This window comes from Chelonoidis abingdonii, chromosome 1 (assembly GCF_003597395.2).
Source record: "Chelonoidis abingdonii isolate Lonesome George chromosome 1, CheloAbing_2.0, whole genome shotgun sequence".
Classification (NCBI taxonomy): domain Eukaryota; kingdom Metazoa; phylum Chordata; order Testudines; family Testudinidae; genus Chelonoidis; species Chelonoidis abingdonii.
The window spans coordinates 368,922,703-368,946,246 of NC_133769.1; the positions used below are offsets into that span (position 1 = coordinate 368,922,703).

Consider the following 23,544-nt stretch of genomic DNA (forward strand, 5'->3'; position numbering starts at 1 on the left):
AGGAAAGGTTGGGGAGATCAGAGTGCCCCAAAACACTATATTTTTGGGTGGTAGGAGGCTATCAGATCTAAGCTGGTAATTAAGCTTAGAGGTTTCATGCAGGTACCCAAATTTTGAACGCTAAGATTCAGATTTGGGAAATATACCTTATGACAGCATCCTATTTGTAAAATCACACAGTGTTCAAGTGGGCTGCAGAACTCCCAGCCACAAGCTATCAATGGGACAAAATTTTAGCAGGATTCAAAGGGGGATTGGATGTTTGTATGGGTAACCAGAAAATCCAATTACAGTATTTAAAAAAAAAATCTTGGAAGGGCTCTAAACCTTCCTGATTTACACCACAAAATATGTCCAACTAGTGGGTGTCAGGGGGAAACTTTTCCTGGGAGCAGGTTATTCATAGCAGCCTATTGCAGGGCTTCTTCCACCTTCCTTTGATGCATCAAGAACTGGCCATTGGATACTGAGCTAAATGGACTACAGGTCTGATCCAGTCTGGCAGTGCCCATCTTCCCATCGATGGTGTAAATCCAAGACTATGTTTTTGCTGATTTTCTTTGAGCTCATGGGAGTCTCTAGACTTGTACTGAGAGCAGAAAGATATCTAGCTATATATAATCTAGTCTCCTGTTCTTTTTCCTTTCAGAAAGAAAAGTTCAAAACTCTTGGGACCTCCCCAGAACATTATGTCAGCAGTCAATGACACCAGATTCATATCTGCAGTGCTCCTTCTCAGCGGGATACCTGGGCAGGAAGACGGCCATCTCTGGATCTCTATCCCCTTCTGCTTAGTGTATGTTATTTCGATAGTAGGAAATTCAGTCATTCTGTTCATTATAAAAACAGATCCAAGCCTCCATGAGCCTATGTACATTTTCCTTTCCATGTTGGCCGTCACAGACCTTGGCTTATCATTATCCACCATACCAACGATACTGGGCGTCTACTTGTTTAAATACAGGGAGATCAGCCTTGATGCCTGTTTTGCCCAGCTGTTCTTCATCCACGCATTTCAATTCGCTGAATCCTCCATACTCTTGTTGATGGCCTTTGACCGCTTTGTCGCAATCCGGGACCCGCTGAGATATACTTCCACTTTAACCTTGCCAAGAACAGCCATGATGGGACTGGTGTTTGTTATAAGAGGAGTGGCCGTAGTATTCCCATTCCCCTTTCTCCTGAAACGGTTCCGATACTGTCGAGCCAATGTCCTCTCCCATTCCTACTGCCTGCACCAGGAGGTCATGAGGCTGGCTTGTGCGGATATCACAGTCAACAACATCTATGGCTTGTCTGTTACACTCTTAACAGTGGGGTTGGACTCGCTGTTCATCTTCCTCTCTTATGTGATGATCTTCAAAACAGTGCTGAGCATCGCATCCCACGTGGAGTGCCTCAGGGCCCTGAACACCTGCTTCTCCCACCTCTGCGCCGTCCTGCTCTTCTACACGCCAGAAATTGGCCTGACTGTGATACACAGATTTGAGAAGAACTCGTCACCCTTGCTTCAGGTTCTCCTGGGATACATCTCCCTGCTGGTCCCACCACTGATGAACCCAGTTGTGTACAGCGTGAAAAGCAAACACCTTCGTGCAAGGATAATCAGAGTGTTCATGAAGTGAAGGTTCAGTTCATCACCCAGCTCCAGCGCTGGTGAAACCGGAGATGGAAAACACAGGCCATGGACACAGCCACCTATTCCATCCTGGATCCTCTCCTCCGAGGTCCCTCCCCCTGCTCCATCTCTTCTCCCCAAACCCCACCCCCTGCTCCTCCTCTTTACCTGAGGCATCACCCCCTGTCCAGGCTGCAATCCAGGGCCAGGCCATGATAGGAGCTGCCTAGTGAGTCAGAGTCACTCTGTGGAGCCCAAACCGTCCACTTCCCCCACCCCCTGGATGTAGAACCCAGGGAAGGTGGAGAGTCTGAGAATCCCCACAGCAGCCTGGGGTCCTATGGCCACTTTTACCGTGGCTTGACCCTGACCTGGCTGTGGGGTGGAGCCTGGGGGGAAGTGGAGAAGCAGGGGGCTGGATCTCAGGGGAAACATAAGAGCAGGGGATGCAGTAAATCTTAACATGGAGGATGTTGGGGGGTTCCTGATAAAGGAGGAGGATGGGGCTTGAGGGAAAGAGAACCTGTGTTTTGGAGAAGACTGAATTAATGTGACCCCACAAAGGAGGTTCTTAAGTATTCCAGGATGAGCGTAAGTCCTTGCTGTGATGAAAGGGCAGGGGATGTGCAGGGTTACCTCAGTCCACCAAGGAGCACTCGGGGGTGGCAATGACCCGCAGGGATGTGACAGAGTTGGCTGAGCTCTTGGAAGTCATTTCCATCAGGCAGTGGTCAGCCCAGCCCCCAGGCTGCTCTAAATTCCACCAATGCAGGGGGAGAGCAGGCCAGAGACTCAAACCCCTGTAACTGGCTCCTTGCCATCCTCGCTTTCTGCAGCACGAGGGGAGCACTATGGTGACTGGGGCCAGGCTCACACTGCTTTCATTTAGCACAGGCTGCTTCCACAAGAAAGGGGCAAACCGATGGGAAGATGCTGTCAGAGACACAGGGAAACTAGGCTGGGACCCAGGAGCTCCTTGGCTTCCCAAAAGAATGTACGTTGGGCCAGTTCTGTTTCTCTATCTCCAGAGCAAAGCCTGTCTAGCTTAGATTGTAGTGATATGTGAGTTAGATGAGTGTAGATGTGTGGCAGCTGCCTGGTATTTTATAACCATTTTCTCCAATGCTTTGTGCTGTTTGCTAATAAACCTACTAGTTTTAAAGAGACTTTTATTAAGGAGGCTGGGGATGAGTGTGTAGCCCTGGTCACAAGCACCCGAAGGGAAGAGATTGAGGTATCCTGTCAGAGCTGCTTGGTGATGAGCTTTTAGCACAGATGTGGTGTTGCTCCCAGCTCGAAGAGTGGGACAGTTTTGAGACTCCCCTCCCCAAGACAGGAAAGGACCTGGTTTAGAAGAGAAAGAAGAACATATATCTCGGTTTTACTGTGACAGTCCCGATTCTTCTGGGCTAGCGTCTATCCTGTCAGCATTAAATGTAGCAACTTGTTCAAGTTGCATGTAAGATAATGACCCACTCAAGACAATGATTCTTAGAGTCATCGAATTTAAGGCCAGAAGGAGCCATCTAGTCCAGAGGTTCTCAAACTGGGGGCTGGGCTGCCTTGGGGGTTTGGAATGTATTTGGGGGGGGCATGAGGTGATTAGGGGAAAAAACCTTCCTGTGCACATTTTACCCAGCGCAATGAATAATTAGAAACATGGATTCCTTCAGACAGATCCGGTCCTCTGATGACGCTGTGCATTTGACTCTAGAAGTCGCTGTGCATTTTGCTGGGTTTCTTTTAAGCTCGCACAACACGATACAAAGTCGGTGCCATCTGTGCATGGATCCATTTGCTACAGCGAGGTGTGCACATTTCACTGTAAGCAGGCACCACAACTGCAGTTTTGCTTTTGCTCTTAGGTCAGTGCACTGTTGGCTCATTCGTGGAACACATAAAAAAACTCAAGTGAAAAACAAAGAAGCCAAAACTGGTTCAGTTGAAGCCCTGTCCCCACATATATCAGTATATGTGTTTGTGTGGTGAAAGTGGGGGGAGGGGGTATAAACTTTTACAGACATAATAAAGGGGGTTGCCTGATCAAAAATGTTGAAGACCCACTGATCCAGTCTGACATCCTATATAGGCTGCAGAATTTCACCCATTTACCCCCATATTGAGCCCAATGACTTGTGTTTGACTAACGCATAACTTGTGTTCCTCTAAAGTGTGCCATCCAGGAAGGCCTCCAGTCTTAGTATTGCCTTCCTTGGGAGGTGCGGGAGGTCTAGGTTGGATATTAGGAAACACTATTTCACTGGGAGGGTGGTTAAGCGCTGGAATGGGTTCCCTAGGAAGGTGGTGGAATCTTCTTCCTTAGAGGTTTTTAGGGTCAGGCTTGACAAAGCCCTGGCTGGGATGATTTAGTTGGTGTTGGTCTGCTTTGAGCAGGGAATTGGACTAGATGACCTCCTGAGGTCTCTTCCAACCCTAATCTTCTATGATTCCATCCTCCATGAATTTATCTAGTTCCTTTTGAACCCCATTATACTTTTGGCCTTCACAACATCCTCTGGCAATGAGTTCCACAAGCTGACCGTGTGTTATGTATAATCATTCCTTTTCTTTGTTTTAAATCTGCTGCCTGCTAATTTCCTTTGGTAACCCCTGGTTCTTGTGTTATGTGAAATAGGAAACAAGACTCCCATATTTACTTTCTCCACACCATTCACGATTTTATAGATCTCTGCCATATCCCCTCTTTGTCGTCTATTTTCCAACCTGAAAAGTCCCAGTTTTTTTAATCTCTCCTCAGTGGAAACTGTTCCACAATCCTAATAATTTTGTTGCCCTTCTGTGTACCTTTTTCATTTCTTATATATCGGTTTTGAGATGAGGCGACTGGAAATGAACGCAGAACCCATACCTGGGATTTAAATAGTGGCATTATTATACTTTCTTTCTTCCTATCTATCCCTTTCCTAATGGTTCCTAACATTCTGGTAGCTTTTTTTTTTACCACTGTGGCACGCTGAGCTGATATTTTCTGAGAATTATCTACGATAACTCCAAGATCTCTTTCTTGAGTGGTACAAGCTATTTTAGAGCCCATCATTTTGTATGTATAGTTGGAATCATGTTTTCTAATGTGCTTTACTTCTATCATTTGAATCTTTTAAAAGCCTAGGAGGGGCTCCTCCACATAATCTCGTCACACTGTACCACATATTCTTCAGAGTTGTATGATTATGAAGTAATTATGATACGTTTTGTACAAGATATGCTTGTAAGATGTCATAGGATAATCCTTTTCAGTGTGCATGTATCATGTTTGCATCTGAGGTTATGAATATGGACTATGTAGCTGTATTTCAAATGTAGTTACAACTGGGTGACACCTACTAGGCAAAACGCTTCCAGGCTAGATAGCAGGTTGTGAAGGGTCTATAAAGGGTAATAGGCCATTAGGGGAAACAATAGGAGGAGCAGCTTATCCCCCACCTGGTGAGTGTTTCTGAGAATGTTCCAGGCAGCCTATGGACAATGGCTGCTATGACTCAGCAGCAGGGCATGTGACCAGACCACATGACACTGAACTCCATTTTGAATACCTGTACTTTTCCACAGACTGGACTGGGAACTCCTTTTGGAGCAACGCATTCCTGCCATGGGTTAAAGCTATATAAGGAGGGATGTGACATCATATAGTGGCTTCAAGCCCCATGCAACAGAACTCCTGGAAGCACAAGAGGAACAAAGAGTGAACTGGGGTAAGTGCTCCACTCAGGTTAAAAGGATTTTTAGCCTCTGTATGGAAACCTGGTGGACAATTTGTATCACCAGCCGGGGTGAGAAATTGTTCATTCATATGCAGTCTAACTAGCATTTTAGGCTTAGTTTGCAGTTTTGCTTATCTGCTAGCTAATCTGCTTTAATCTGTTTGCCGTCATAATCACTTCAAATGTATCTTTTTCTAGTTAAACTTGGGTTTTTTAGTGTGCCTTTGAGTGAGGTGTGTGGGGAAAATCTCAGCTTGGTTAACGCAGGCTTATGGCGTTTCCTTCCCACATGAACTGGAGGATGAACTACATTAATGAGCTTGCATTGTACAGATCCCTGTGCAGTGTAAACAGTATAATTTTGGGTTGATACTCTGTGGGGGAGGAGTATGACCCTTTGGAGCTGAGAAATTTGGCTGGTGTCTGCGGCTTATCCTTGGAGGCTTAGATGAATTCTCAGGTAATTCAGTTTGGGAATGTGGCACCATCTGCGGTAGTGTTGGCGCTCACAGGGCCTGGAGAGGCTGAATCACCAGCAAAGCAGTGTGAAACAGGGCCAGCCCAGCTGGGTGCTTAGATGGGTGTAGCAGTTCTCATGGCTTCCAGACTGCACCCCAGGGGTGACAACCCATCAGACTCATACCCTCTGGAGCCCAAATTTGGCCACAAGGCACCTATGATGCAAGCATGAGGGTAGAGATAGTAGCCTGAACAAGAGATCCAGATGTAGCAGTTGTTTGATTCCTCCCGAGCAGGGCACACCCACCTAAAATACCAGCACACTGAAATAATCCCAGGGCAATAGAGCAGGAAAATTCCATGGCTGTTCCCTTGAACAATGGGGGATAGCCTGTGAGATGAATTCCAGGTCTTTTTACCATGGGGAGAGCTGAAGGAATCATGCAGTGAGTGGAGACGTCCCATTGTACTAATTCTGACCTAGGATATCCTAACCCGTTTCTGCATCAATTTGTGAAAGATCAACGCAGTATTGAAATTTGGTGCCTCCCTAATACAGAGAGTTGATTAACTATTAAAACAGTTGGTAGCTGTTGGATATATATTGAACTTTAGGCCTCACAAAGGCACACTGGCAAATACTGTTGATGCCAGAATCCTAGAAGAAGAAAACCTTTTACATGCCCTTCGGCTTGCATCAATTCAGGATCATGTAATTTGGCCTCTATGGGGTGGCACTGATTTTTCAGAGGCTAATGGACTGGGTATTACAACTGCATGGGTGGTATGCAGCGGTACACTGCTACAATCAATTGAAAATTATTTTTGGTCCCATATCTTGTGGCAGCAGTCCCACTCAGGGTGCAGATGGCAATACATTACACACAGAAAAGAAAGCTATCATCAATTGCTAGTCTGAACAGTTTGCAAGATGCAGTTTGCCCTGAAAATCTAAGCCCCTATTAATGGCGAATCATTTCTTCACTCCCGCGGGTGATTCTCAGGCTAAGGTTCTCTGGGGCCTATTTTCTGCTCTTCTTGCTGCTCACGGAGTCCAGGGAATTTTACGGGAGTCCTGGCCAACCTGAGAGTCCACAGGGACTGTTCAGGGGAATCATAAAGGTCGTTGTGCAGCATGCCGAGTGTCAGACATGTGACATTCTTACACTGCTTCTCAAGACTCTGCTTTGCTGTCTCATTAAGGTGATTTCCTTTTTCTGCTGAGCAGGATTTTGGTGAGTTGCTTCTTTCTGCAGTAAAGTTAGAGTTAAGGGCTCAGGAAGGGTTCTAGGGTTCAAGTCAAGAACCGTCTGGTCAGGAATTCACCACCGCGGTGACTTGAATTGTTTAGGACTGTCAGAAACATCAAGGGATTTACTTGGTAAAGATGGAACGACAAATGTATTGGAAATACTTTAGACAAATATTTGTTTTTAAGTTCAGTTCCCTTTCTCTCACTGTGTCCTTCTATCTGTCTCAGTAGCTTCCTTTTTTGTGCGGTGTGCTTTTTCCTGTGGTTCACTCAGGTTTTCTAGTTCAGTAATTTCACTGCCCTGTTAGGAAGTGCAGCCAAAGCCTCTGCAGTGTGTATCTGTGTTACCAGAGGGTTCACAATAAGAATGGGTGGCAAACTGGCCAGATTCTGCTCTCACATTCTGCCTTTGCTGGATCACTTCAGATTGACACTGGCCTCTCTGAGAGCAAAATCAGGGCCCCTGTGTTTTGAAATTCCCAACTTTCATTCCTGGTCTCAGAACGCCACATGAACTGGGGGTTTCTTCAGATTTTCTCAGCCCGTAACAGAATAGTGCTCTCTGCAGCAAGACCCACAGCTGTGATTTTCACAGCCAGGAGCTGAAAGTTAAACACTGAGGGTGAATCTGGTCCCCTTGAGATCAAAGGCAAAATTCTCAACAGAACCAGGAGTTCCCCCTAAATCCACATGTTGAGACTTAAATAAATGCCCTGATTTACATCGGCCATGAGTCTCCAGTGACTTCAGCTGGAGTCATCCTGTGGCCTCTAAGGATGGGTGAGATTCTTCACAGCCAAGAAAAACTGACCAGAGAGTTGATGAAATCTCAAACTCACAGGCTTAAATCCTTCAAAACAATTAGGATAACAATTTTTTTTCAAGGGGGGAGAGGGGTCTGCTCTCTCTGAGCCCCTGCATCTCTGTTTCTGGAAAGGATGAGAAGCACAAAAGGCAGTAAAATTAAAAGCATATTTCTGGCTTAGAGGTTGTGTTACAAATGTCACCAGGGGAGGTGCAGAAACACACAGTGGAGGGGAGGGGGTTGAGGCGGGACAGCGGGACATGCAGTAGTCAGATCACAGTGACTCAGAGTCCTGAAACAATGTGAAATGGGGAATGGACATCCTCCCTGATGCACAGACCAAAGAGGTGTCATGAGGTCTCCTGGGTCTGGGTGGTGTCTCAGACTGCAGTGGAATGTGGACCACACTGTAGCAGATTGTCTCTGACACCAACCCGCATCCGGACCATTCTTCCTTCTGCGAGAAAGCCCACTACCGTTTTGTGGCAACGTCAGCAATTACCAACAAGGAAAAGCAGCCTCAGGAAGGGGTGTCCAGGTTTCTTACTGGGTGCAATACATCAAAGCTTTGTGTCTTTTTGAAGAAGAGTTACTCACACTGGTTCCTTTTAGTCCCACGTCCTCTCCCCCTCCTGCCAGGCCTGTCCCTCTCTCCTTCCCTGCACAGGCTGATCTTCTGCCAGGGTTTCCTTTGCCCCCAGAAAGGCAGTTCAGTGTCATCTCCCCCTTTTCCCTGGTGCAGGCAGACACTGAGTTTAACCGAGTCGGAGGAGGTATGTCTGTGAGCTGTCACTGTGGTGTGTGGCACCTGGTTTTGGTCCTGGGTGAGGGGTATCCCTGTGTGGCAGCGATGGAAGCTCTGGGGGTGGAGGACCTACATGGACAGTGACCAGCACCAAGGGTTGTGGGGAAGGAAGAGGGATGTACAAAGGCAGGCTGGCAGTGCTGGAGGCTGTGGGGGCAGGTAGAGGGTGTACACAGAGTGGACACATACTGGGTCCTTCTCCTGCCCCCACCTTTGCTGCAAGCAACCAAGATACTGAGAAGAAGACAAGACTCCAACAGGGGAGATTGGCCCTGATTTAAGGAACAAACCTTTATATTAAGGACTGCAGTATCCAGTGGGGTGAGAAAAGCTACTTCATGTCGATGTTCTTCAGTCTAATAGGGTTGAGAGTTTAATCTGCATCTTTATATTTTATTTTATTTTTGGTAACCACTCTGACTTTTTGTCTATTACTTAATGTCTATCTCTGTAGTTAATAAATTTGTTTGTTTATTCTACCTGAAGCAGTGTGTTTGGTTTGAAGCATGTCAGAGACTCCTTGTGAAATAACAAGCCTGGTGCATAACAATTGACAAACTCATATAAGCTTGCAGTGTCCAGCGGGCATAACAGGACACTGCAAGACAAAGGTTCCTAGGGTTGTGTCTGGGACTGGAGATATTGGCTAGTGTCATTTGGTTGCAAGTAGCTGGGAGCAGCTTACATGTCCGAGGCTGTGTGTGAACAGCCCAGGAGTGGGGATTCTCACAGCAGAACAGGGTCAGTCTGGCTCCCAGAGTCAAGGCTTGGAGTGACCTAGCAGATCACTGGTCAGGATAACACCAGGGAGAAACGTCACAGGGTCACAGAGCAGCATGTAGACGGACAAGTGGACAGTGCTGCTGAAATAATGTTTTTCTCTGTGATTGTTGGTCCAAGGCCAGCTTTGGGACCTTTCCTGGTACAGAGTGTGTTTGGGGAGTTTCAGGGTCTCTTTGCCCTGATAAGCCACAGAACTGCAGCCTGGGTGTCACGACCTTTATTCAGTTTTGCTTTCAATCATTCTTGTTATGTAACTTCAGACATTTCACTGGTAGAAATAACCACTGATATTTGTGTGGCACTGTACCCCATATTGTTCATAGGGATATTATTATGATATGATTATACATTACAGCATAATTATGATACATTTTATGCAAGATGGGTCATGTAAGATGTCATTGGAAAAGTTATGACTTTCTGAGTATAATTATCCTATTTGTATGCCTGTATCATTTTTGTCTGAAGTTATGAATATTGACTACTTATCTGTATTTCAAATGTAGTTACCGCTGGGTAACGCCCACTAAGCAAGATGCTTTCAGTCTAGATAGCTGGTTGGGAAGGGCCTGTTCAGGGCAATGAGCCATTGGGGGAAACAACAGGCCTGAAGAGAAACTTATCTCCGCCTTGAGAATGCATCAGACAGCCTATAAGTAATGGATGCTATGACTCTACAAGGGCATGCGATCAGGCCCCATAACTCTGGACTCCGTCTGTAATTTTCCCACAAACTGGTCTGGGAACCAAGTTTTGAAACAAAGGGTTCCTGCCATATGCTAAAGTTATGTAAAGGAGGGAGTGACATCATCGGTGGTTCTTCACTCCCCACTCAAGGCGACTCCTAGATTGTTATTAACTATAAAATATTTACCATTCTATTTGTTATAAAGCCCCTCGCTGTGCTTCTCTCCCTTCACAGGCACCTTGAGCATTTCTGAGTCGAATCGACGCATCAACCACCTCATGGCAGCTTTCAACCTCACCCCCTCTGACCCTTCAACATTCATCCTAATGGGCATCCCTGGCCTGGAGGCTGCCCACATCTGGATTTCCATTCCTTTCTCTACATTCTACATTATCAGCCTGTTGGGAAATTTCACACTTCTGTGTGTTGTAGGTAAGGAGCAGACCCTGCACAAGCCGATGTACCTACTGCTCTGCATGCTGGCGCTCACAGACATCGCCACACCTACCTTCGTCGTGCCAAAGGCACTGTGTATATTTTGGTTCAGTTTGAAAGGCATTACTGTGGCTGGCTGCCTCACCCAGATGTTCTTCCTCCACACGGTTTCTGTTATGCACTCAGGCACCCTTGTGGCAATGGCCTTCGATCGCTACGTTGCCATATGTAACCCTCTGAGATACACCACCATCCTCACCAATGGACAAATAGCTAAGCTCGGGCTTGTAGGTCTGATAAGAGCTGTTCTCTTCATTCTGCCTATGCCCCTGATCCTGAGTCAGCAGCCATTCTGTGCCAACCGCATTATCCTCCACACGCAATGTGAGCACATGGCTGTGGCGAAGTTGGCGTGTGGGGACATCACAGTCACCAGGATATATGGCTTGGTGCTAATATTTGTAATCAATGGGTTTGACCTGACGCTCATTGCCCTGTCCTACGGTCTGATCATCAGGGCCGTCCTCAGAATGTCCTCTAAGAATGCCCACCAGAAAGCCCTCAACACTTGCACAACCCACATCTGTGTGATGCTGACATATTACACCCCTAGCATCTTCTCCAATCTCACATACCGGCTTGGTCAAGGCATCGCTCCCCATGTTCACATCATCTTGGCCGACCTCTATCTCCTCATCCCTCCCATGCTCAACCCTATCATTTATGGGGTCAGAACCAAAGAGCTTTGTGACAAAGTAGGCAAATACACCTGCTGCAGAAGATGATCGCCTGGGGCCACTGACTTGAAACCTCTATTACAAGAGGGGGAAAGCATATCTCCTCATTAATCAAGGGTGCCCTGTCCCAGTTTGGTTGAGCTCAGCATTGTGAAAGTTCACAGTCTGAGAAGTTCCTCCCACACAATATCTTATCACTCCATCACTAAGCACGGCTCTTTCCATTGCTGAGTTCCCTCTCTCTGACCATCACCTGACCTCTTTCATTGTCACCCATCAGCCTCCATCCCCACACATCCTTTCTGTAACTCTAAAGCTATGTCTACACTACCGTGGTAAGTCAACCTACCCTCCGCAACTCCAGCTTTGTGAATTGATCGAGCTACCACAGGGTCTACGCCACGGGACAGTCGATGGGAGAAAATCTCCCATCGACTTATCTTACTCTTCTCATTGGGGGTCGATTTCAAAGCGATCTGCAGTCGATTTGGTGGGTCTTTACTAGACCCGCTAAATTGACATCCAGTGGATTGATCTCAGAGCGTCGATCCCAGCTGTAGTGTAGACCTGCCCTAAGAGTACCATAAAATACTGTAGCATTTTGATGCAAAGCGGTTTTTCATTAGTCCCTGTGCGGTCATGGTTCTTGTTCAGTTTTACAAACAGAAGCTAAACTTTCAGAGAGCCAAAGAGAAAAATGCTGAACTTCTTTAACATATGTCTGGTGATCTAATGAGCAAAATTTGCTTGATTTTTCTACATGAATCCATCAGGAAACCTGGCGGATAATCCTCATGTTTCAGTTGGAAAGTCCTAATACAGGAAAACTGCTGTAGGAATTGAGGACATTCTGCTAGAGCTTACTGATGAGAGTTGTGAAACAGTGTGTTTTTGAGAACTGGGCAGCTGTATTTAACTACTACATCACCTTTGAGTAAAAATAACTTACTGCTTTGCGCAGTTGATTTTGGAGTGGAACAGACTATGAACTTTCCTTACGTACCAGAGAGGGCTCTTTGTGATATCTCTGTGCCCACAGAGCGGGGTTTCTTGTTTTCATGAATGTTTCCCATTTTTTGTTCATTGTTCTTACAGTTGATGTTTAATACATTATATTTGGTTTGAACTTAATTTAGTGATCAGTGGGTTAGGGAAGTGTCTGGTGTGAAGAGACTACCTGAAGTGGGGACACCCTATCCCCTGTCCTAAGTGACCATGATGAGACTGGGGGTTTAACGTCCCAGGAATCCTGGGCCCCACCATGTCACCATTATGAGGATTCTGCCACACAGGAGAGTCCTTGAGGTCAGGCAGGCCTGAGGGGAAAGGGAGTGAGGACTCAGACCTTTTCCTCAGCGAATTCCCCTGGGGTAATGCAGAAGCCAGGAAAGTTACCAACAATAGTTCCCCACTTACATTAGGGAACTGGGACAAACATATGGGTTGGATTTTAGTGATGTGTAACATGAAATCTTCATATATATGATAAAATCTGAAATGTGTGACTTTGGGGAGTGCACTTTCTGAGTAAGGTGAATGTAATATCACTGCACTAGACGGCTTCCCAGAGACTGGTATCATATAAAACCTTTTCCCCCTCTGTACTATTTTATTATGGGGTTAGAGCAGTAAACCTGGCATTCTTTATTTGGCCTCTTGAACATATGAATATTTCATAACAAATGAAAGCTTGGTTAAGCAATTGACTACACAACTGATCAACAACCAGTATGAATCACTCCTTCCTCTCAGACTTAGTATTTAGACACAATAAAGGCACCCACAGAAATAATTCTGAGCAAAAATGCCGATGAAGTTTATGAGCCTCCAGCATTAAATAAATGAATAGAAAAAAATTAGTTTTGTTTTTTTCATTGTGCTCCAAAGAAAGATTCTGCAAACAGTAAATGCTGGTTCAAAACAACTACAGTCTAAAGACAGAGATGTATATGAAGCAGCAGGCTTACTTCCCAAAGCCAATGAGTTTGTAGCTACATTTCAAATTGAGTTAAAAGAAGCGAAACGCTCAGCAAGTAAATTAACAGGCAAATGGGAAAGAGAAATCACGTCTGAAGAGAAGTGATTGAGAAAGGCAAAGGTCAGGGGAGCCTCTTGTTTTATGGCAAACCAGAGAGGAGAGCAGACCTGCTACCAGCAGCTCCAGGGGAGATGAGCTGAGGGAGGGAGAATCTGCCCCTGAACAGCTGCCCAAAGGTCCCTTTCTGAGAGAAGGGAGGGCCTGCTGCAGGGACAGCCTGAGAGGGAAGCACTAATCTCTCATATGAATGCTTGAAGTAACTGATCCCCTTTATTTGCTCTTTGGACTACTCCAGCAGGGGAGAGCCCGGGGCCTGAACTGTCCTTCAGAGGTTCGGCCATACCACAGGAAGAGGCAGTTGCTGCCTGAGAAGAAAGGAGTAAGACCTTGTTACATGCAAACACAAGAAGGTTCCTTGGGGTGAGCAGACACCTTTCATGCTGCTTTACCCTGGATGCAGAGCTTGGGACATTTGCAGGGAAGTGGTAGGAAGTGGCCCGGGTAGGCAGCAGGTATACTAGGCCAGGGTAAGCTAAACCTCCCTAGGCCATGCAGCCCCAACCCACCACCTTTGAGAGAGGAAACATCTGGGCCGTGGTGTCCTGGCCTGTGCTCCACCCCTGATACCCCCTCTCGCTTTTTCCCCATGGCCCCACCCACGCTCCACCTCTTCTTGTCCCTGCTCCGCCTCTCCGCTGAGGCCCCCTTTGCTTCTCGCTGAATCCTTCCTCTCCTCCCACAGGAGGCCCCCACAGTCCACCACTCACCGAGCCTCTCCCCTCCTTTGCCGACCTGTGGGGCCCTCCATAACTCACAGTGTTGGCTCTAGTTCAGATTCCTTGCTCTCCTCCACTACCTGCAGCTCACTGAGTCCCTCTTGTCCTCCATCCCCCTCCCTCATGCTCCCCTCACCTGCCATTAGCTGTGTCCTTCCTCTCCTCGGCTCCCCTGCTCACTAAATCCTTCCTCTCCTCCACTCTCCTTTTCCCATGCCCCTGTACTCACTGCCTGCTGAGTCACTCCTCTCCTACAGACTAACCTCCCCTCCCCTGAGGTCCCTACCACCTGTTGTTTGCCAGTGAAAAACTGAACCACATTTAAAAGTGGGTCCTAGCCTCTTGGCTTTCTGTGATCCAGCTCCCTTAGCTGAGATGCTCCAGGAGCAGGAGGAGTCTTACACCTGGGCCAGGTATAGGAAACAGACATCAGCCAAAGAGCAGAGGCAGGCAAATGCCATGGCTGAGTAAGTGGTGCAAAGTCCAAAGCAGGAGAAAAAGTGAACTAGGGACACTAGAATAAGCAAATTTATGTCTTGGTCTTTCTCATTTACATCGGAATATTCCAAGACATGGTCATTTTTACTTTATTTTTAGGACACTAAAAATAATCAGGTTCTTAAAAGAACTTTATTATAAAGAAAAATGTAAAAGAAATACCTCTGTAAAATCAGGATGGGAGGTAACTTTACAAGGTAAATAAAGATATTTAAAACACAGAGGATTCCCCTCTAAGCTTAGCTTCAAAGTTACAAAAAACAGGAATGAAAGGAAAGATAATCTAATCCATTTCCTTGCTATTACTTACAATTTCTGTAATTTTAAATATATCAGTTCATGACCTTTTTAGGAACTGGATTACCTGCTTGGTCTCTCCTTTTGTCCTGAGAGGGAAAAAAACAGAGAGCACAAACAAAACCTCCCCACCTCCAGATTTGAAAGTGTCTTCTTTTCCCTTCTGGTCCTTCTGGTCAGGTGCCAGCTAGGTTAATTGAACTGATTAACCCCTTACAGGTAAGTGATTCTGTACCTCTGGCCAGGAGGGATTTGATGTTACTGCATACATAAAGGTTGTTACCCTTCCCTTTATATTTATGACAGAAGCTTTTTCCCTATATTTTTCCTGTATTTTACTCCATTTCCAGTGAATGCAGGGTCTCTCAAACCACTGGAAAACTGTCTGTAAGTAAAGCAGAAAACTGCATTTGCCAGTTCACTGTAAAGGGTCTGGTCTGTACTTTTATTAAAGTCAATTGGTTGGTATATTATTCTCAAGACTCCCCAGGAAAGGGGGTGAAGGGGCTTGAGGGGATATTTTGGGGAAACAGGAACTCCAAATGGTCTTTTTCCTGAATCTTTGTCTAAATCACTCGGTGGTGGCAGCAATACTGTCAAAGGACAAGGAAAGGATTTGTGCTTGGGGGAAGTTTTTAACCTAAGCTGGTAGAAATAAGTGTAGGGGGTCTTTCATGTGGGTCTCCACATCTGTACCCCAGAGTTCACAGTCAACCTGTGGAACTCTTTGCTAGAGAATGTTGTGAAGGCTAAGACTACAATAGGGTTAAAAAAGGAACTAGCTACATTGATGGAGGATAGGCCCATAAGTGGCTTTTAGCCAGGATGGGGAGAGATACAAAACCATGCTCTCAACTGTCCTAGCTTCTGTTTTCTAGAACCCAGGAAGGGACAACAGGGTTGGATCACTTGATGGTTACCTGTTCTGTTCATTCCCTCTGAAGCACCTGGCATTGAACACTGTCACAGGACAGGATACTGGGCTAGATGGGCCATTGGTCTGACACAGGATGGACATTCTTATGTTCTTGTAAAGAGTAATTTTTAAGAGTTCCTATGTCAGAGGTTTTCTGTACCCCTCTGGAGTCATGCCATGGTGGGAAAGTATTTCTTGATCCTGAGGTGAATATTTAGCTAATGCATATCACTGCATAGTTGCAAGAATATAACACATAATTGTATATCTGCTTGTAATTGTATTTTGGATGTAATCAGTACCATGTTCCCTTTGGACTAATAAAGGAATTATTGTGTGGAAACTTAGTTACGCTCAACCTGAATACACTTAATAGGGAAATTATTTCCAATATCTGGCCTTTCTGGTCATATTGCGCAGATACTGGAACCACTTTGGTGAAGTTCTGAAGGAATGGGGAGAACAGCTGACTAAGAAGATGATGGCTGACATCCCAGTGAGAGTATGTATGGAACCAGCAGAGTTGGTAGGAACAGGGGAGGAAAAAGATGATACTGTGGAGGACACTTTCAGCCAGGTCAGTGGGCGTGCAACAACCACAGCCCTTGATAGCATCCGGAATGCGTTCATACGGGGAGTGGCTATCCTGACCTGCAACACAATTTAGGAACGAGTGGCAGACCAGATGATCAGTCATGACTAAGGTTAAGATTTTGTCAGAGTTATTTTTACTGAAAGTCACGGACAAATCGCGGGCAATGAACAAAAAATCATGGACATCCGTGACCCGTCTGTGACTTTTACTAAAAATAAGGCAGGGGGACTCACAGAGGGATTATTAAAGTCTGATCACGAGGATGAGAGCCCGAGCCTCACTTCTGGAGGAGGGAAGATCCAGCACATGCGGCCACCACAGCTAACAGCTCCGTGGCCCCCGCAATAGCCCCAGCAACACAGACATCCGGGGCCCCAGAGAGTTGAGAGCTGTTGGGTCCTTGGCTACCCATGAGATCTGAGAGACCAGGGGCCCTCGCCGGCTGACAGCTCTGGCACCACTCCCCCGGGGCTGAAGTGGAGAATGTCATGGAGGTCTCTGAAAGTCACGGAATCGGAGATTTCCATTACATAATGTTATCCTTAGCCATGCCTATGAATAGCTCTCTGTTGTGAATGGAGAAGTGGTGGAACCCCAGCCACTGAGGCAGTGGTCACACTTTTGGCAAGAAGTACAACAGTCGCTGACTTGATCCAGACAGTAAAGCTGTTCACCCCTGAGCTCAGAGTGTCAGCTGGCTGTTGTTAAGTGCTGAAGGCTGGAATTTTGTTGCTTCCATAGTGATATTCAGGCTGCTCAGGGCTTCTATCCTTGGAGCTTCAGTGTAATCAGCATTCACAGATAAGGCAGCCTGTACATTCTGCAGACCTTGACGTTACTCATAAAGAAAGACCTCTGGCATGGTTCAGTGACAAAGACACTTGGCCAGGTTTATTGCCCTCTACGCATAGTCCTAGCACCCTGGCTATGAGCCAAATGAGCAAATAAGCTTATGAAATTCCTCTCCCAGATAGTAATATTCCAAGAAATCGTTACTGATCAAAGGCCTAATTTCACTATACAACTCATGAAAGAACTGTGCAATCTACGAAGGGTAAAGACATTAAGAACATCGATTTACCATCCCCAAGTGATGGGTTGGTGGAGTGATTTCACAGAAGTTTGATTGCTACATTAAAGAAGTTTGTATCCCCGGATTGCAAACTCTGGGACCAGCTCTTCCCTCACCTTATTTTGCTATCAGGATGGTGCCTCGAGCCTTCAAGTTTTCTCTCTGAACTGCTGTCTGGTAAAAAGACTTTGTGGGCATTTGCTAGAAGAATTTTGCTAAATGAAGAACCGGTACAAGAGAAGGCCTAGAGCAAAGGAGCCCAGCTGTGAGTGTTCAGACTGGGTGATTGAGTGTTGTTACTATCAAGTTTGCTGTTCAAATTACTGGGTCAATGGCAGGGACTGTTTGAGGTAGTGAGGCATGTGGACCCTGTTGACTGTGAGGACCAGCAACCAGAGAAGAAAAAGGAAACTGAGATAAGAACATAAGAATGGCCATACTGGGTCAGACAAATGATCCATGTAGTCCAGTATCATGACAGAGGCCAATGCAAAGGGCTTCAGAGGAAAAGAACAGAACAAGGCTATTATCGAGGGATCCATCTCCTGTCGTCCAGTCCCATCATCTGGCAATCTGAGGCTAGGGACATCCAGAACATGGGGTCGCGTCCCTGAACATCTGAATAATAGCCATTGACAGACCTATCCTCCATGAACTTATCTAGTTGATTTTGAACCCCTTTATATTTTTGGACTTCACAGCATCCCTTGGCAATGAGTTCCACAGGTTGACTGTGTGTTGTATGTAGTACTTCCTTTCTTTGTTTTAAACCTGCTGTCTATTAATTTCCTTGGGTGACCCCTGGTTCTTGTGTTATGTGAAGGAGTAAACAATACTTCCGTATTCACTTCTTCCATACCATTCATGATTTTATAGACCACTATCATATCCCTTCTTATCATCTCTTTTCCAGCCTGACAAGTCCCAGTCTTTTAAATCTTTCCTCAGATGGAAGCTGATCATTTTTGTTGCCCTTCTCTATACATTTTCCATTTCTAATATATCTGTTTTGAGACGAGGCGACCAGAACTGCACATAGTATCCGACGGTGGGGGACTAAATAATGGCATTATTATACTTTCTGTTTTCCTATCTATCCCTTTCCTCAGGGCCGGCTCTTCCACTAGGCGATCCTAGGCGGTCACCTAGGGTGGCAGGATTTGGAGGGGGTGGCATTTTGCTGCCCTCGAAGGAAATCGGTGGCGGGGGGTCCTTCCACTCTGGGTCTTCTGCGGAAATTTGACGACAGGTCCTTCACTCGCTCCGGAACCCACCGCCGAAGTGCCCTGAAAACGTGGAGCAGAAGGACCTCGCCGCCAAATGCTCAGAGGAGGAGCGCTGCCGCCTAGGGAGGCAAAAACCGTGGCACCGCTCCTGGCTTTCCTAATGGTTCCTAACATTCTGCTAGCTTTCTTGACTGCTGCTGCACACTAAGTAGATGTTTTCAGAGAACTGTTGTAGGAGCAGGTTTTTATAATAATACTATAAGAATTGTATGATTTGATTTCATTCTGCAAGGCCCCCTTTTTGAATAGCAGAAAGGAATGACCCTCTGGGACTATGGGATCCGGTTTCCCATATGCATTAGAAATTAGGCCCTTTTAGTTTTTGTTGTAAGGTTAGTTAGTAAGAAACAGGATCATGTATTGTGTCTATGTCAAGTAGATTAGAGAAACGTTGAAGGCCTGGGCCACAATGTAAATTGTTTTGATTAGAAGATTTAGGAAGGCTTCATTTACAATGTCTTTTGCTCAATATAAAATACTACTGTTTGTATTCTCAAAGGTCTCTGTAAAAGACTGTTTGTGTGAATGAGGAATACATGCATCAGGAAAAGATAAGGCGTGAAGGCCACTGTTAACCAGATGGTCAAGAAAGGAGGAGCAAAGACACTTATCGAGACTTATTGATGGCAGAGAACCATCAATGCGCATCCATGATTGAGGAAGGGCAGATTGACGACCCTGAGGTGGAGGCTGGCACCCCTGAAAGATGATTGATTAAATCAAATCCGGGAGAGGATGACCATCTAGGAGGTGTTTTGGAATGTTAACATCAAAAGATAACACCAATTAAGGAGTAACTGGTCATAAACTGACACAGCAAAATCCATAGACTTTAACAGAGAAAAAAGACTATAACAGGGGTAGACAACCTATGGCACGCGTGCCGAAGGTGGCACACAGATTTTCAGTGGCACTCACGCTGCCCGGGTCCTGGCCACTGACCTGGGGGGCTCTGCATTTTAATTTAATTGTAAATGAAGCTTCTTAAACATTTAAAAAACCTTTATTTACTTTACATACAACAATAGTTTAGTTATATATTATAGACTTATAGAAAGAGAACTTCTAAAAATGTTAAAATGTATTACCGACACGCGAAACCTTAAATTAGATTGAATAAATGAAGACTCGGCACAGCACTTCTGAAAGGTTGTCGACCCCTGGTCTACCGTATGCAGCTGCTCTGTGAATGCCAAAAGCACGGAGAAGTTGATGCTGTCCATATCAGGCAGAATGTTGGGCACCTATGAGTTGTCCTCTGTCAGTAACTTTGTGAGTAACTGTGCTGCCATACGCGGTGTCCTCACGACAGTTAACAGTGCATAGGAGAGAAGTGAAGGATCCATCCTATCTCTCTGAAGATGCTGGTGCGCACAACAAAGACTGATAGTTGGAAAAACAACGCAAAAGGAAGCTGGAAACCATTGGAAGGCTGGGACACAAAGAAGTGCATGACGGGACATTTTGCATGTCCCAGGATGCGCCACACTCTGTTTCTGCCTTTCCACAACACCTAGCGACATATGGTTGTGACAGGTTGGATCACAGAAACTCCCTTGTGGACTGCCAACTGACATGCTGAGACTATCTCCGAGCCCATTTTCCCTTGGGACTTCAGTGCCCTGCCCGGTTTGAGCCAGACACACTAGCTTGCTATAAACACAGCCCCAGGTCTGAACAACGTTCCACAAAAGCTGCAGGCTTAACTGAAAACAGGCTAAGAAGTGTTCCTGTCTCCAACACTCAGATGCCTAGCTCCTAATGGGGTCCAAACCTCAAATAAATCTGATTTACCCCATATAAAGCTTATACATGGTAAACTCATACATTGTTCGCTCTCTATAGCACAGCTGTTTTCTCCTCCGGGTATTAACACATACTCTGGGTTAATTAATAAGTAAAAAGTGATTTTATTAAATATAGAAAGTAGGATTTAAGTAGTTCCAAGTAATACCAGACAAAACAAAGTGAATTACCAAGCAAAATAAAATAGAACACACAAGTCTAAATCTAGTACGGTAAGACAATGATTACAGATGAAGTCTCACCCTCAGAGATGTTCCAGTAAGCTTCCTTTTACAGACTAGCCTCCTTCTAGTCTGGGTCCAGCAATCACTCACACCCCTGTGGTTACTGCCCTTTGTTCCAGTCTCTTTCTGGTATCCTTGGGAGTGCAGAAGCTATCTCTTTAGCCAGCTGGAGACAAAATGGAGGGGTCTCCCAGGGGCTTAAATAGACTTTCTCTTGTGGGTAGAGACCCACTCCTCTCTCCTATGCAGAATCTAGCTGCAAGCTGGAGCTCTGCAGTCACATGGGCATGTCAAATGACCATGCGTGACTCAGAACTTTACAGGTGGAAGCCATTGTTCACATGATACCTTGAACATCCCAAGTTCAAAGTCAAGAGATAGCCTCTCCACCCCCAAAGGATACCAGTGATGAATGGAGTCTTCCAAGGTTCCATTGTCCGTTAAGTGTTTCTTGATTGGGCACTTAACCTGCAAATTCCTTTGCTAAGAAACTGACCAAATGCCTTGCTAAAGCTACCTAAAATCAAATAAGTACACAGCCAATATTCATAACTTAGAATACAAAAATGATACATACATACAAATAGGATGAATATATTCAGTAGATCATAACCTTTGCAGAGATATTTTACATGGCATTTGTAGCATAGAACATATTCCAGTTGTGTCATATTTACATTCATAAGCATATTTCCACAAAGCATTATGGAGTGCAGTGTCACAATGGTGTCACCAGGCACTGTGGGATATGTACCCACAGAGCATTGCTCACACTGCTGTCAATGGTGCCTCGAATGTGGATACAATCTATTGACAGTGGAAGCAAATATAGACTCGCTTTGGTGACTTTGCTTTTGTTGATTTTTTTCATGTCAACATTAGTTTCATCGACAAAATTTGGTAGTGTAGACAAGCCCTTTGTGAATGCTGCTCACTGCCTTGGTCTCCATCCCGCAGTAAGCTGTCCTCCATCACCAGCCCTCCTCCCATCTTTACAGCCCTTAAACCCTCTCTGAATCTCTCTCTACAGCGTGGAGAACAGTAGCTCATATCGTCTCAGATGTAAGGGTCCACCAAGGAATAGGTGGCTGGTGTTTTTCATCTCTAAGGTCAGCAGTGCTGGAGATAGCAATGATCTTTCACTTGATGAACACTCTGATTATCCTCGCATGAAGGTGTTTGCTTTTCGTGCTATAAATGATTGGGTTCATCAGGAGTGGGACGAGCAGGGAGATGTAGCCCAGGACAATCTGTAGTAAGGGAGAAGAGCCTTTCCCCAATCTGTGTATCAAAGACAAGCCGATATCTGGTGTGTAGAAGAGCAGGATGGTGCAGAGGTGGGAGACGCAGGTATTCAGGGCCCTGATGCACTCCTCGTGTGATGCAACACTCAGCACAGTTTTGAGGATCATCACATAAGAGAGGAAGATGAGCAGTGAATCCAACCCCACTGTGAAAACTCTAAGAAACAAGCCATAGATGTAGTTGACTGTGATATCTGAACAAGCCAGCTTCATGACATCCTGGTGCAGGCAGTAGGAATGGGAATGGGAATGATATGGCCACCCCTCTTAGGACACACACCAGTCCCATCTTAGATATTCATGGCAGGGTTAAGTTGGAAGCATATCTCAGTGGGTTAGAGATCGTGACAAAGCGGTCAAATGCCATCAACAAGAGTGTGGAGGATTCAATTAATGCAAATGAGTGGATGGAGAACAGCTGGGCAAAACAGGCATCAAGGCTGATCTCCCTAGAGTTAAACAAATATAAGCCCAAAATCATCGGTATGGTGGATATCGATAAGCCAAGGTCTGTGACGGCCAACATGGAAAGGAAAATGTACATGGGCTCAAGGAGGCTTGGATCTGTTTTTATAATGAACAGAATGGTTGAATTTCCCAATACTGAAAAAACATAAATGAAGCAGAAGAGGATAGAGATCCAGAGTTGGAGGTCTTCCTGGCCAGGTATCCTGGTGAGAAGGAACACTGCAGATTGGAATTTGGTGTCATTGACAGCTGACATAATGTACAGGGCAGGTTCCAGGAGTTTTGGACTTTCCTTCCTGAAAGGAAAAAGAACAGGTAACTAGATGATATTTAATGAGACATCATTCTGCTCTCTGTGCAATACTAGAGACTCCCAGGAGCTCAAGGAAGATCAGCAAAAACATAGTCTTGGATTTACACCACTGATAAGAAAATAGGCACTTCCTGACTGGATGAGACCTGCAGTCCATCTAGCTTAGTATCTAGCGGCCAGATCTAGATGCTTCAATGGAAGGTGGAAGAAGCCCTGCAATAAGCAGCTATGAGATAACCTGCTCCCAGGAAAAATTTCCCTCAACACTCACTAGTATGGCATATTTTGTGGTGTAAATCAGGAAGGGTGTGGGCCCTTCCAAGACTTTTAAAAACAATCCTCAATACTGGAATTGGATTTTCTGGTTACCCATATACACATCCACTCACTCTTTGAAAGGTTCTAAGCTCTTGGCCCCATTGATATCTTGTGGCTTTGAGTTCTGCAGCCTACCTGAGCACTGTGTGATTTTACAATTGTGACCTGCACACAGACACCCTTTCTGGCTCTAACTTCTGATTGTAGCCCATTGTATCATGACATGAATGTAAACACATGGCAAGTGCATGGTGAAAATGGTCATTATATTTATCTGCCCTGCATAGAAGCTATTCATAAACGTCTTTCATTACCTCATTATATATTAT

The 23,544-nt window shown here is 45.5% G+C and overlaps 2 protein-coding genes and 1 pseudogene across 2 annotated transcripts; 2 read left to right on the forward strand and 1 right to left on the reverse strand.

Annotated features, from left to right (window-relative positions):
• The first annotated feature begins 689 nt into the window (after positions 1 to 689).
• Positions 690 to 1,625, forward strand: LOC116823389 (olfactory receptor 51G2-like). The gene has a single exon (XM_075062942.1). It carries the CDS (start codon positions 690 to 692, stop codon positions 1,623 to 1,625), a length of 936 nt encoding a protein of 311 aa, XP_074919043.1.
• Positions 1,626 to 10,371: 8,746 nt separating this feature from the next.
• LOC116823396 (olfactory receptor 52E2-like) lies at positions 10,372 to 11,352 on the forward strand. The gene has a single exon (XM_032777883.2). It carries the CDS (start codon positions 10,411 to 10,413, stop codon positions 11,350 to 11,352), a length of 942 nt encoding a protein of 313 aa, XP_032633774.1. The 5' UTR covers positions 10,372 to 10,410.
• Positions 11,353 to 21,951: 10,599 nt separating this feature from the next.
• On the reverse strand, positions 21,952 to 22,840 carry LOC116823390 (olfactory receptor 51G2-like; annotated as a pseudogene).
• Between the last annotated feature and the right edge of the window lie 704 nt (positions 22,841 to 23,544).